Source organism: Mastacembelus armatus, chromosome 13 (genome assembly GCF_900324485.2).
Source record: "Mastacembelus armatus chromosome 13, fMasArm1.2, whole genome shotgun sequence".
NCBI classification, from domain to species: Eukaryota; Metazoa; Chordata; class Actinopteri; order Synbranchiformes; family Mastacembelidae; genus Mastacembelus; species Mastacembelus armatus.
Window position 1 is genome coordinate 5,912,554 of NC_046645.1, and position 15,702 is coordinate 5,928,255.

A 15,702-nucleotide genomic window follows, 5' to 3' on the forward strand; every position below is an offset into this window, starting at 1 on the left:
AACATTGTCCTAAAACAAAAACAGTGGCTGAGATCCATGTGGAAACGCTTGCAGTGTACTGGTAGTGTGCAGCCTTCTTGCCTTTGACATGTTGAATTGAAAAAAGGTTCAGGTTTATACAAGAACAAAAATTGATTTCAGTGTCTGTAACCCTTTTTCCCTTAAACGGCATGACAATGCTCTATGTCTTTCTTTTTAAATACAGTCCTAAAATGGCAAAACAAAGTTGATCTCTTAATCAGTTCTCTCTAAGAGTTTTAGCAAAGTGAGTCTGTTTAAAGACTTCATATATTTTGTTTTGAAATCCAAAAGTCTCGACTTCTTCAGTGCAGTCGGCAGTTTGCAGAAAGCAAAGGTTATCTGCACAGCCCCTGCTCTTTTCTGATGAATGTCTCCATACTGCTTCAGTATGATGTCTGTTCTTTTTATACACATCGAACATTACGTTTTCCATACATGGTCTTTTCTGTGTCCATTTGAAACGTTTTACAATAAACACTTTGCCAATGTATCTCCCATTTGTCGTGTCTCTACAAAGCCAAATATTGAGAATTCATTCATTATTTCAGGGGCTGAGATAAAAGTTGGTTAGAGAGTTGGAACCTGTTCAGTTTTCTATTTCATGTGAGACATGATGAAAATCACAAGGCTTTCATGTGATGGATTTTGTGGTGCTGTAACAGAATGACTGTAGATCCTTTCTGTGTTGGGGACATTTCAGTGACACAACAGGGAAATAGGAGTTTAAATAAAGAAAAGTTTTATTTTACCTCAGAAATGCAAAAAAACAATGTAGATCATACACTAACTTCAAATAAGTGCAACGCAAAATGAACTAAACCCAAATGCTCCCCTGACTTCTCACGTTTAAGGCAGACTAATAAAATAAATAAAGAACTAAAAACCACATTTATTCCCCATAACAGTCCATCATTATAATAAAGAACAAAACTTTACCAGAAGTAGTGTTGGTTACTGGACATCCCTGAACACTCCTTAACTTTTGTTTTTGACTGTAATGAGTCTGCTCATCCCTGCTTTATTCTGCAAGACTGCCCTAAACTCTTGGAACACGAACCCATTCAGTTACACAGACCTGTTTTTAAAGTAAAAAGGTAGAAATCACCCTGTTGCTGTAAAGTGAGCCTGTTTATGGTTCAAAGCAAACTGCTGAGCATTCATTTAATATATATACAGGAAGGTTAATAACCTTTCTCAGATTTAATTGTTTTCCCTGTGTGGGTTTTGTCCAGTACTCTGGGTTCCTCCCGCAGTCCAAAACCAGGCAGGTTACGTTGACTCCAAGATCGACACCGATCTGTCTCTTTAGTTTCTTAGAGAATTAGTTTGCCAGTTCACAATTCATCTAATGTACAAAATAAAATTGTTTATTTTAATAATGATATTTCCTCATCTATACTAGCGTTTTAGTGCTGAGTTCTACCAAATAAGTCTTTTCTTTCTGTGTCACATTGTTTTTTTTTTTTTAACACAGAACAACACTGCAGAGTGTCAGCAGAGTTTACTTGATGTTGGTCAAAACCCTAAAGGTAATAAATCGCAGTAGTGTAGGTGCAGTATGGTGGATCAAGGAAACTCCCTGAAGTCTGTTATCTGTAAGTTATGAATGGACGAGATTTAACCTCTAATATCCCCAGAGAAATTATGTCTTATGATCTTCCTGCAGCTGAGAAGAAATCTCTGCATTATGTTGTCTATTTCTATTTGATTTTATCCTGGTTCAAATGATTTTGTTCTTATGGTCATTTTGTAAAAGTTATTTTAATGCATTTCAGGCCTCTTGGGATTGACCTCTTCAATTTAAAGGGTTTACACAGTTAAACCTGGCTTGCCTTCAGAGGGAGCCTCCTGGCTGAGCGAGCTGCAGATAGGGTCTCTACCATCTGCTGACCCCAATCTGTCAATGCCTGCCAGAAGGTAAACACTCAAACAGCAATCATGACTCACTGTAATGTGATTGCTTTATGCTTCTTTCTTCCTGTATGGCATTTCTCTACATTTCACCTTGCTGACTTTCAAGACCTGCTGTTTCCCAGCTTCTGTATGTTAAGCTTAAGCTACGTTTTATGAAATATTTGTATATTTTGTTACACACGAAAACTGAAGCCATGTTTACAGCTGGATGTGTAAGGACAGTTTAACAAAGATAAACAAAACGCTGGGGAAGTCGGGAAATATAAACCAAAGTGGACATATTTATGGTTTATTCAACAATTTCTAGCTGTGTCTGTGTAGCAGCGCCCTCTTCTGTCGCCATGGAGACAAGACTAATGCTAACCCAGCTAGCATTAGCATTAGCATTAGCTTCGTTAAGTGCTTCGTCCATCTTGTTTAGCTTAGCTTAGCCTGTCCAACGTTCCTTATATCTGTGCAGCAGAGATGGATGACGGCGACGATCCGGGTTTAGTCCTCTCTCACAACACTTCTTCGGGCTCTAAGTCGGGCGGGGAGAAGATGTTTTCCCTAAAGAAGTGGAATGCTGTGGCGATGTGGAGCTGGGACGTTGAATGTGATACTTGTGCCATTTGTCGGGTACAAGTGATGGGTGAGTCCGGGGAAGCGTTAGACACCTAGCCGGTAGCGTAGCTTAGCCCAGATAGCGGGGAATGTAGTTGACGTTGCTAACATCAAGACAAATAGTTGGTGGTGCTTAAATGCGTGTTTCTTGGTTTGCAGACGCTTGTCTCCGATGCCAAGCTGAAAACAAACAAGAGGATTGTGTTGGTAAGACCATGTCGACACTAAAACACAGAACACTAGCTAGCTGGCACAGATAGACCAGGCTAGGATTTTATTCACCTTTAACTAATTATTTATTTTCAGTAAAAAATGATTACATTAGCCTGAGTCTCCCTGTGTCAGTGTGATTTTTGTGTATTTACTAAAATGCTGTATAGCTTTATAAGTTAGTCTCAAGGTACTTTAATTAATTTGAATACCCCAATATCTACTACTATATACATTGATTTTACTACATTTAGAAGGGTACTTATTTGTACTTTTATTTTGTACATTTTTGAATCTAGTTATTTTGCTGGTTCATGTCAAAAATACAAAATAACCCACAAATACATTATGATATAAGTTATGAGGTATGAAATTTAAAGTCCACCAGCATTTATTAAATAACATTAGCTGCCTGTATCAGCTGCAACCTTAAATTACCATTACAATTAAATTATAGAATATACATTACTCCTAACTATATATAATGTATATGTGTAATTACTGATTACTTTTAGTTCTTTTATTTGAGTAAAGTTTTGAATGCATGACTTCTATTTATGTTTCTACACAATGGTATCGCTACGTCCTCCACTGTCAGATATATCATTTAACACATAAGTTTAACATTTCAAAGGTATAATATTGAAAATAACCTGCTTAGCAATATGTGGTGAAACTTACAATTTACTGTCAACATAGTATTTGATGAAGACAGTTCTTAATTCATTTTAATGCAGCTATTACCTATCGGTGTGTTTTGCCAAACAACATTTTAAGATTGAGCAACAAAGTCAAATCCCATTCATTTAGTTATTCCCTAATAGAGAGGAAACAGCATTTTTCAGAATATATAGATATATTTAAATATATTATTGTACTTGTTTGTATTGTTTTTTTTTACTATTAAATGTGGCTGTGCTACTGGAATCTGTGTAACAAAGCTGATTGTGATTTCCTTTTTAATTCTCACTCATTGCTTCTCTCCCTCTTTCTCTCTGTCACTCACTCCTTATTCACTTCTCCTCCTCTGCCTTTCAGTTGTATGGGGAGAGTGCAACCATTCCTTCCACAACTGCTGCATGTCCCTCTGGGTGAAGCAGAACAATCGCTGTCCCCTCTGCCAGCAGGACTGGGTGGTTCAGAGAATTGGCAAATAAGCCCCACATCCAGGCAATTTGATTCTTGGACTACACCTGTTTGCACCCAAAAGTGGTGACAGACTTGGCAGTGATCACTGCAGCATTCTGTGCAGAGCAACTGACATTGACAACTGTCCTCCTAATTATGATTGCATGTTCCAGTAGTTCTGTCAAATGAGGATGGTGGACAAAATAAAAGCAGCGCAGAATCGTTGTTTATCAAATGGTTGATGTGGCAGGAGGGATCGAGAGTCGTGAAGAGACAGATGAAAGTTGTTGCAGTGTTTGGTTCCATGTTAGCTTTACATTTCTGTCTGTGGTGATGTTTGACACATCTTGAATGTGTAACTTTAAAAAATAAAAAATTGTGTATAGCTGTAAACATGTTTTTCATCTAGTCATTGGAATATACTTGGTATATAAGTCCTACACATTGGCCTGCCAAGACAGGGCTAGATATGAAACCTAAATTTGTAACTGACAGAAAAAAGTCTACATCACCAAGAATAAAAAATTCCCAAATATGGAAATTTGGCATATAACTCATTTCACAATTCACACTCATTTCTGCTCAGTCTCTTTTAGACTTGCTACTGTGTATTTATACGTTTGTCATTTACGTCGGTCAATAAGGTAATGTTGAAGAACGTAACGTTTGTCCACTTTGTAAACAAATTTACTTTTAAAATATGAAATAGTGACTTGGCTATAAGCACTTCTTGATCAGCTAGTTGTCTCTTGCTATCATTGGGTAACATACACTGTACAATAACCAGTAACAGTATAAAGTGTCTAATTATGCTCAGTATACCAGGGTTGTTTTTCTGCCATATTGAAATCATCCAAATGATAGTGTTCTGTGAAAATATTGATGCAAAAGTACCCAGTGCTCCCTGGGTAAAAATGTTGAAACACTTTTTCTGTGAAGAGGCATTGTTAGTGGAAAAGACTGATCGGAGTAAGTCACTTAGACATAAGGCTTAGCCTAAGAACCTGGACAACAATAATGGCCAGAAGGTCGCTGCTTCAACCTTCATAACCATGTGGATGAAGTGAAGAAGAGAGATCGCCTCTCTCAGGGCCAAATTTAAAATATTTTGTAGTAAGAATTTGGAGTTAATGTTGGTGATAGCACAAAGCCTGGCACATAATACATTCTTAACTTATTCTAATTGATCCTGAAGCTTATTATGTTAAGCCGTTTGAATCAGTAACAGTGAGGTAATGATGTAGCTCTTAACTTTTGAGGCTGTAAAGAAACTACGAGAAAGGTTTTTTCCTCGTGATGGTGAACTCTGTTCTCTGAATTCTGTATAACCTTGATCTTGCCTGGCATGTTGTGTTGGCACTGCCCTGTGCACAGCATATTTTTTATTTGTAGCATGCACTTTTTTTGCATATACCAACCAGTATGTATAAGTATAGTGTTATACATACTGTTTATACATACGTCTCTAACCAGGTAGGGTTTAGCTGTAGCTTTCTTCATCCTATTCTGAACCATAGTGTGCAAACTTCCTCACATATTGCACATATTTTACCCACAATGCTCTCTGTGCTTTCTTTATTTCATAAGAAGCTACAATCAGTTGTTAAGATCAGTATCTAGCACTTTGTCATGTCATACTGGCAGCCCAATTACTGCACACAGGCACTTTGCATCTCCTAAATATAGACCAGCCTAAAGCCTCTTAAGTTCAAACCATATAAGTTGCTTTCCCTGAGTGCCAACTACGAATAAGTGTGTTAGCTACCAACAAATCCCAGAGGACAGTGGTGCTTGTAATGTTCAAACAGGTGAGGTACAAAAGGCAGGGGATGTTCAGGATGTAGGTGCTCAAGGTGCTCAGTTGTTCTGGAAATCTGCAAATGAATGAACTCCAGGATACATCTGACATGACTGACCTAGTGGGACTGGACAACCTGGTGACCAACACAGCCTACCTGAAGGCTCAGCATGTAGATCGCAACGAGCTGAGAAAACTGAGGCTGTCCCTGACGTTGCCCAAACCAAAGAAGTCCTCTGCCCTGCTGAGAGCTGGGGAGAAGACATACGAGTCACTCTGTGAGCAACAGCCTATTGGGAGGAAGCTGTTTAAGCAGTTTCTCTTGGCTTCTGAACCACAGTATATGGCTGCTGCTGAGTTCCTGGAGGAGCTGAATGCCTGGAGCTTTGCTGAGGATGAAACCAGAGCCAAAAAGATCATCCTCACAAAGTTCTATCAACTTGAATCCAGGAATTTCCTAACCTGCCTTCCACAAGAGGATGCTGAGAGGTTCAAGGATTTATCAGACAAGACCTTTAATGAGGTGATAATGGGTCAGATAAAAGAAGCCACAAGGAACTTCCTGAAGGGAAAACCTTTCTCTGAGTACCTGGAAAGCCCCTTCTTTTATAGGTTTTTGCAGTGGAAGGAGTATGAGAAGCAGAAGATCAGTAACAGATATTTCTATGAGTTCAGGATTTTGGGAAAAGGTGGATTTGGTGAGGTAGGTATCAGAAAATGCATTTCAGTGTCTGAATTATATGTTTTGTAATAAAGTTATTACCCTTAGAATCCCACAATGGGGAAATTGCATTACCACCCGAAGTGCACACACACAGCAGTGAACACACACCCGGAGCGGTGGGCAGCCAGTGCTGCGGCACCCGGGGAGCAGTTGGGGGTCCGGTGCCTTGTTCAAGGGTCTCACTCCGTCCCACTGACAATTCCTGCCGGACCTGAGACTCGAACCTGCAATTTTCTGACTCCCTATCCATTAGGCCAGGACTACCCCCAATACAATAGGCCTAAAATAAACAATGTAAGTTTCTATTACAACAATTAATTTCATGAGCAATAAAAAGCGGCCTTGCTCAATTTAATCTGTTCAGGTTTTGCTACAGTCTAACTTGGTCTTGTATGACTCGTAGCTTTTAGCTTATGTTAGAATATATAACTTAATATGTTTATGTAACAGATTTTGTAAGTCCTAATGTTGTTGTGTGTGGCAGGTATGTGCCGTGCAGGTGAAACAAACAGGCCAAATGTACGCCTGCAAGAAACTGGACAAGAGGTGTTTGAAGAAAAAAGGTGGCGAGAGGCTGGCCCTTCTGGAGAAGCAGATCCTGGAGAAGGTCAACAGCCTCTTCATTGTAAACCTGGCTTACGCTTACAATAGCAAGAACCACCTGTGCCTTGTCATGGACCTCATGAATGGAGGAGACCTCAGCTTTCATATCTACCAGTTAGGGGAGCGGGGTCTCCCTATGGAGCGTGTTGTTTACTACACAGCCCAGATAACCACTGGGATCCTCCATCTCCACTCCATGGACATCGTGTACCGGGACATGAAGCCTGAGAACGTGCTGTTAGATGGTAAAGGACAGTGTCGGCTGTCGGACCTTGGATTGGCTGTGGAATTGCCAAAGGGCAAGATGATTTGCCAGAAGGTGAGTGTGATGACTTGTCTTTAGAGTAACTTCTAGCAATTGCTCTCAGGTGTTTGCACTGCTCTGCCTTCTGACACGTCTCTGTGGGTTTTTGTTTAAAAGAATCTCTGTATCTTTGTTTGGAGTGATCGGTTTAGAGTTACCTCCATGCTGGAGAAATATTCAGTTGTTTGCCAATATTTGTCTTTCACTTTTGTGACAAAAATACTTTATTACTCATATTTGTTCTGTTTTTAATGTTTAATGTTTGTTCACATACTACTGCAGAAATAAATACATCTGCTCTGACACACGACACAACAGAGCCCAACCCTGTGTGACCGAAGTTAATCTCATTAAAAGGTGCCTGACCTCATCTCCAGTTGAAGGCTGGAGAAATGCATGGAAAACTGGCACAGGCCTGTTACCATTACCTGTTTAATCTTTGCTTGACTAATACCAGATGACTTCGACATGTCTGTCCAAGCAGATGAGTCAGGGGATTCACAGGAGGGTCCACTCACTAGAGACTAGTGACCATTGACCATAAAGCTCTATTAAACTGCTGCTCACAAAAAGGAAAAACCTTCTCACTTTTTTGAGTTCTCCCTCAACCTGCTCTCCTTCTCCCCTCTGTGTGTTGTCAGGCTGGTACGACTGGCTACATGGCTCCTGAGCTTCTGAGGCAGGAGTACTACCGCATGTCTGTGGATTGGTGGGCTCTGGGCTGCAGCATCTATGAGATGGTGGCTGCTCGTTTGCCTTTTAAAGACTTCAGGGAGAAGGTGCAGAATGAGGAGGTGACTCGCCGCACTCTGGAGGACGAGTGCAAGTTTGAACACAAACGCTTCAATGCTCCTACCAAAGATGTCATTCGCTGCTTTCTCAAGAGGAAGGTGGGCCATCGCCTTGGGTGTCGGTAAGTGAAAACTTTAACTTTCACAATCCTAAATCTGTCAAATGAGGTTTATAGAGTTAAATATCAGGAACAACTTCTGACACACAAGGACATGTATAACTTCCTTTGCACCCATTAAAAGCTGCTATTATTTATGAAATGATACAGTTTCTAGAGAAACAGTCACATGAGTACCATGATGCTAAGTTTAAGTTTAGAATCTCCACTGAATTCCCAAATACACAACTTTTTTACTTTCAGTATTCCAGAGGACGTTTAGTCAATGACCCCTCTGAAACCTTTTAGGCTTGCTTACAGCAAACAGTGGCTTTTGAGTGTCTATTTACAATAATATTCACTCTTTTTTACAGTACTTGACTCTCTTAAGAAAGCATCTAATCAGGAAATGTAAGTGACAACACCTTTGTGGGTGTAATATGGGCAGCAAGGACACTTGTCTTTTATACCTTTTATTGTTATTTCTGTCTTAAATATGATGATGCATGTTGATTTTGGTTTGCTGTTTTATCTCTAATTTCAGTGGTTGTTTCGTTTTACTGTGACTCAGAAAGGTGCTGCATGACAAAGAAATTCTGATTTTATTAAATTTGTTACCTAAACCTGATTATCTAAATCCTTTAAGTGATTTCTGAAGCACCCTTTAATGTCCCACTTTAATTATTTCTCCTACCCCCTGCTCTTTATTAACGTCTCAGTTCAGTTATTAGACATTCACTGTATTGTGTCTTCCTAATATTAGTGGTGGTGACCCACGAAACCATGAGTTTTTCAAGAGTATCAATTTCCATCGTCTGGAGGCAGGGTTGGTGGAGCCCCCCTGGGTGCCAAAGTCCAATGTGGTCTATGCCAAGGACATGTACGAGTTCAGGGACGACTCTGAAGTCCTGGACATTGAGCTTGATGCCAAGGATGAGAAATTCTTCAAGGAGTTTAGCACAGGTGCAGTTCCCATCCAGTGGCAGAAGGAGATAATTAACACTGGAGTGTTTGATGAGGTGAACAACGCCAATCTGAATGAACGTGACTCTGACACTGTGTGGAACTCCAGCATATGTGTCATTTTATAAGCATCTTTTTTATTACTGGTATGTACAAATGTGAAAAACAATATTCCTTCTGAACACAAAGATATAAATGTCCTTAATATCAACCAATTTTACACATGAAGTGCCTGTTTATAGCTTTTGAAATCTTTCTAAGCATTTTAACACCTATTCTCCCTTTGCTCAATTAATAGGAATGACCTCAGATCATTATACTAAACTCCACATAATCAGACATCTAATATATTTTGTATTTGCAAAGTTTTATGCCTGGATGGAAACACGCGTTGACATTCTGCAGCAACCTTTTTGTTTTGCCCTTTGTTTCCAGTGAGACAGCAGGTCCCAGTGCATTCATAGTTTCCATTACATCATTCAGCTGTTTTGGCAAGACTAAGTGTTTACATGTGTTTGTAAACATGCTACCTAGTGTTTGTCTGTTGTTGAATAGCAGCAGGATTATGAAAGTATTTTCATTATTTGTTAAATAGACTGGAACGTCATGCAAATACCATGAATGCTTTTTGCACATGTGAGTGGATAGGCTCATGTGATCTCATCGCTGTATAGTGATGTGAAGTTTCTTAGTTGCGTACGTTCACCACTGAGTGTCGCCACACATCCATGAAGTGAGTTCAACCTCTGGCCGCACTCCTCACCATGCCCATTATCCTGGCTGTGCTGCTGAGGCATTTACAAGCACTGGATGAATAATTCAGTCTTAACAAGGGGATGCAGGGGGACAACGTGTCGTATGCACATAGTGTTTCTGCTAAGACAAGACATGTTTACATAGAATTTTGCTTTGTTTGTGAAAAGCTAGCTATTTTGCCTTCATGGCTAATTAGTTCTTGCAGCCATAGATGGATAGTTGGTGTGGGTGAGGAGGAAACAGAGGATAGGCTTAAATGGAGGCAGATGATTCGCTGTGGCAACCCCTGAAGGGAGCAGCCGAAAGGAAAAGAATCCATAGATGGATACAGACACTACCTTAGCCTTTACTAGAGATACTAAGGAGAGTTCTTATTTGTATAAGGTGTTTTTCAGGTATTTCTAAAAATGAGGAGAGAAAAAGGAGTTGTTGCAACACAGTCCAATGCAACCACATACTTTGTATTTTAGCTCTGAGAGCTGCCACGTTTCAGGTGTCTCTTTTTTGAATCAAATATCTAATTTAACCAGTTTTAGCTTGTTCCAGTACTCACATTTTATAAGAAGACGTACTCAGTGCCAGCAATTTTAGTCACAATTCACATTAAGAGCTGCAGTGTAAGTGCCAAACTATGAGAATAATATTTTGTACTAAATTCATTTCATTTCATTTATGAGTCACTAGTTGTATACTTGTTTTTGTGATATTTTGTGGTGCCTTCTTACATTGTGCTTTTAAAATGCTTTTCACAGCAACATTGTCTGACTTTTTTTCAAAGGCTCAAGTCTTATAAAGCATTATAGCATTATATTAATCACAGTAGATCCATAATTACAGCATAATTTGATTCACCCTCATGTATCACCCTCATTAAGTACATCAATCCCAAATGCCAGACACATTTAGGTAATGCAGACACATAAACATGTGTTGTGCTAATTCCTTCAAGGGGGTGACCTTACAAGGCTGAGAAGTGGTTCCGTTCACGCTCGACTGTCATGAAATTAGAGGGTGGTTCAGATGGAAATCCAAGATGCAACATGATCATCATCGGCTGTGTAGGCAGAGTGGGGAGTCCACTGTGGACGACGTGACGACAAGACAAACTCGGCCGAAGGTCTCCAGGAACATGTTTTTACCAGGCGCCTACAAGCCTCTGCCAGGGCTTAGGTCCGTACGGCCCAACGCTGTAATGCTGCCCTCCAATAAACATCCACACTTCATGAACAACTCTGCAACAACACACACACTGCACATATTGTTACACATTAGCACTCATGCATGCAAACACACACATGCATACACAAACCACACATATCTAAATAAACACTTCCACATGCACACTAATACACACTCACTCTTACACACAGACACACACACACACACACACAATCTTATTACCTCTGTAGAAGCAGGCAGGGGGTTTTAGAGATCAAAGCAGGACAGGGTGTAATTTGGTATCTGCGTTTGTTACATGCCCATGCTCTGGATTCACATCAAAGGCATGTGCCACACTTTAGCTCTGCCCTGGCATTGCAGGATGGTATCACACCACTGATATTGCTGTTTTTTCCCTTGTTTGGCTGTGAGTATGTGTCTGTATTTGTGCATCCATGCATGTGTTTCCATAAATGTACAAACTACATTATCTATATATACACATATGTGCACAAGGGTGTGTCTGTGAGAGTGTGTGTAGAGTATTTAGGATAGGTGATAAAGTGGTTAAACAGTCAAGACAGAGAGGCCATTGTCTGCTGAGGGAACATGAGAGCCAGCCATGTGGGAGAGAAAGTGAAAAAATAAGAGAGCTGTTGCCCGCTGTCCTTTACTCATGGCTAGACTGAGGTCTTTATTGTATTTCACAACAATGTAGATAAATTACACTCAAGAATCAAGAACCAGATCACGGCTGAGAGCCTCATCATACTGAGTAACCAGGGAGACCCCACTACAACTCAGGAAGTGTTTAGTTTTTGGTTTAACATTCAGTTTTCTTCAGTTCATTGCTTGAATTCTTAACATTTCCACAAATAAGTGAATTCCTGCAGGACGGTCCAACAGAAACAGAGAGTGTGCATGATGTTCTTCCCCACTGAGGCCCAATGGGCATTTTCCATGGAGCCCAGACCTCAGACCCCTTCCACTGCCAGGGGCTGTGCAATGTCATGGATAGTCTGAACTGAAACACACACACATACACACAAACATGCACTTATAAACAGTCCCACACTCTTAGCTCTGTTCCTGCCCTTCCTAAGTTAATTAAAGGTGTCCTTCTCGGTATAAATTATACATAATTATATTGTGGTCAATGTGAACATGATGAAAAGAGTAGCAAGTGCCTCTGTTATCTCTACTATCAGAAACTCTGGTAACATTAAGTGACTGTGTATTGGACTCAATCGCTAAGAAAACCTACACTGGCTGTGGTCCGTGAACGCCTCGGGCGCAGACACGCGGCTCACCTGGCCTTCAGGTGTCCACGGTGTTAGCAGCGTTTCTCTACGCTCCCCAACATGTGCTGTACCTGGAAATACGCTGCTTCAGATGCATTAAGGTCGATGTGTTGGTAAGTAACACATACAGCAAAGCTCGTTATATTTCCACTGTCACATTCATCCTACACATAAACACACAATTAGCCTCAAATCAGTGGCTCCACAGCCAGTAAAGCTAGGCTATCTGAAGTTGCACGGCTAACTTCTTATTTTACTACTCAGAGTTTAGTCAAACACAAGCAACAGTTTTATTTCATCTGTTAAAAAGGGAGAAGAAGAAGCAGCAAAACAGGAAGCTGAGGAGAAAGTGAAGAAACTGAAAAGATCATGTTTCTCTGTAGATGAAAAAAGGTGAGTTAATCTAAAAGGTGCAAAAAGGCCCATTCATCAACTCATCATCATTAGTCATTATTAGAAATTAGTATAACATAACTGTTATCTAACTACTGGTTTTATAACCAAACAGAATAGATGCCAACCTGCTGATATTAAGAAGATTCATTCCTGCAGTCAAAAATAGCTCAGTGTGTCTATATGTTGTCATTTAATAATGTTTAGAAAATGCTTAAAAAGCCTTGTTGGATTTGATTCATCTCTCAGTAAAGTTGATACTTGATAAAGCAAAGCTGCGTTTTTGTTTTAAGCCTAATAATTTCTATCAAGATAAAAAGAAAATACCCGCAGGTCTCATGTTCACAACAGCTGTGAATAGTTTAGACATAGAAAGACTGTGTGTTTGCAGTATCTACCAGGGAAATAATGATTGGTGTGTATTTATTGTTAATAATTGTACTGGAAAATAGTTAAAATGAGCCGCGGTCCCTGAGAAACACTGCACACCTCAGCTGCGCTGTGCTTGGTCTGTCTTGGACTGCAAAAGTTTATGTCTGTGCTAACTAAGCTCATGTTCAAGCCAAAGTATTTATTTTTATTTCAACATGTTTGCACAATATTCAGAGTCCCAGACATTTGAATTGTTGCAGTTTAATCTGGTTTGTCGACTCGAACTACACCAAACTCTTTAAACTTTTCTTACTTTTTAACATTCATAGTTTAGCCGTTTCCCATGATCAGCACTCTGCCACATCTCTCTGGTCACCTGTCACCAGGAATAAAGTTCTCTCCCACAAGTAGATAATCCCAAGGAAATGGCTTAAAAATTCAAAAAGTTACAGCATCCTGAAACCCGAGTTGGCCAGAGCATAAAGCTTTCTGATGTTCCTCACCCCTCCGCTGCAGGGTGATTGAAGATCAGCACATCAAACGAAGCGGGAGGATATAATGATACAGAATACTGTATCAGGGAAACACTTTACAACCCCCCCGTCCCCCAAACTGTGAAGCTGAAAAACACTTGTGGTGCATGTGTTAATGTACTTTAATGACAGTACAACATGCTGCCTTAGGGGTCACTGACCAAGCGGCTTTTGACATCTGTGTTTGTGTGGACCTCTCTGCCTGCCCGTGTGTGTGTGTGTGTGTGTGTGTGCGCGCGCGCACGTGAAGGAGAGAAGCAGGTATAATCGATTCCACAGTGCTGGATGGCACAAAAACAGAAATACAAGCTGTGAGGTGGTGTTGGTTTCTGAGAGTGCATCGAGTTTGATTTAATTAGCTGTACTTATTGCATTTTTTGTTAGCGGTGTAATATGACTGACAGTTGGCGCGACAGGCAGTCTGGACTGAATCCAAGTCTCTCTCCGCTGTTAGTGTTTGTGCTCCCAGACTCAGTAACCTGCCTCTTCCAGTCTGTCACTGTGTGTCAAGCTCTCAGTATCACTTTCTGTGTGTGTGTGTGTGTGTGTGTGTGTGTGTGTGTGTGTGTGTGTGTGTGCGCGCGCGCGCGCGCGTGTGTGTGTGTGTGTGTGTGTCTCTCTCTCTCTCTCTCTGACTAAATTCACTCCCATCACACTATCCCATAACATCTGGGCTGTGTTGATGCACAGCTTCTAATAGATGACAAGGAGTGTGTGTGTGTGTGTATATAAACTAGCTGTTTTTGGTGAAAGACAAAGTTCAGATCTGTTCACCATTTTATGAAACAACCCAACGACTGCTCATCCTATGACCAAACTATGTGGTGTTTCCTCACAGGTCCTCCTCGTACCATGACTCAGTTGGTTCCTATATGCCTGCAGGAAGAGGAGGAGCAGTCAGATTCTTGGCGAAAAGTTTGGACTCCGAAAAGGATTCACATAGTAGAGTTTGTCATTCATTTTTCATTTAGGATGTCAGTTTGGGAGTCAAAGTCTGAAGTATGTGAGTGACTACAGCCTGGCATCTCTGCAGTTCTTATGTGATGTCATGTTTGTGACATTATAAGCCCCAGAAATAGGCTCAGGTAAGGGTGGGCTAAACAAAAAGGTTTAGGACACGGCCTGCACAATGTTCTTTTGTTTGATCATGCCAGCAGGGTCAAAAATTATGATCAACTTGGCTACTTTGCTTTTCATAATAGTCATAGTAAACAACAAAAAACAAAGCAAGAAAGCTGCAGTAACTGAAGGGAAGCAGAAATAATTGTGAAAGGTTTCGTGCCCTTGAAGTCAAACTTTTTAAGAACTCGTGGTCAGTGTGTCACCAGAATTAATAGTCCAATGTCATGGAATAATTGCCCTCACATAAAGAGGCTAGGCAGATTCAAAAAGGTCAATATTTGTATATTCAAGTAGAAAAAACATAAACAAATGTGACATAATAGTTTTATACTGTGAGCTCACCAGTCAGTTATGTTTCCATAGCTTTACAGTGTTGTTTCAACATGAAATACTGTAGCCCAGTAAAATACTGGGGATAAACACTTTGTGTCCTAATAAGCTCAAATCTTAGTATTTTTGTGAGAGGAAAAAAAGATTGATTATTTTTCATCTAGAAACTAAAATTATCTCTCTTACTTTGAAAGCCGTGTCCTCATAGGTATTACATCTTGCTTTGACAGGCTAATTTAGGGAGCACTACTTTAGGCTGTTTTTTTTTTTTTGTTGCGGGACATCTCTTGGCATTTAAAAGCCAACTGAGGTCAAGTTGCCGGTCCAGTAACGGCGGCTATGACTTGTGTTGGGAATGCTTTCAGTGGTAACCCGCCTCAAATCTATAAACTCCTCACTGTAACATTATCACCCTTATTTTTATCTTTGGTGAATGACGTTTTGCACTTGTATGTACGATGGATTATTGGTGCTGGGCGTTATCTTGTGATCATCATAAGAACATTGTCTGTGGGCTCCCACACACAAAATGCATGTACATACATAAATATGACAGCATAAACACACACACACACACCTC

At 40.3% G+C, this 15,702-nt stretch overlaps 2 protein-coding genes across 2 annotated transcripts; both read left to right on the forward strand.

The window, feature by feature from the left end:
* Positions 1-2,340: 2,340 nt before the first annotated feature.
* rnf7 (ring finger protein 7) lies at positions 2,341-4,411 on the forward strand. The gene is made up of 3 exons (XM_026291740.2): positions 2,341-2,566; positions 2,698-2,745; positions 3,787-4,411. Exons 1-3 carry the CDS (start codon positions 2,401-2,403, stop codon positions 3,903-3,905), a joined length of 333 nt encoding a protein of 110 aa, XP_026147525.1. The 5' UTR covers positions 2,341-2,400; the 3' UTR covers positions 3,906-4,411.
* Positions 4,412-5,783: 1,372 nt separating this feature from the next.
* grk7b (G protein-coupled receptor kinase 7b) lies at positions 5,784-9,285 on the forward strand. The gene is made up of 4 exons (XM_026293048.1): positions 5,784-6,377; positions 6,883-7,320; positions 7,947-8,218; positions 8,958-9,285. The coding sequence occupies exons 1-4, from the start codon at positions 5,784-5,786 to the stop codon at positions 9,283-9,285; spliced, it is 1,632 nt and encodes a 543-aa protein (XP_026148833.1).
* The last annotated feature ends 6,417 nt before the right edge of the window (positions 9,286-15,702 follow it).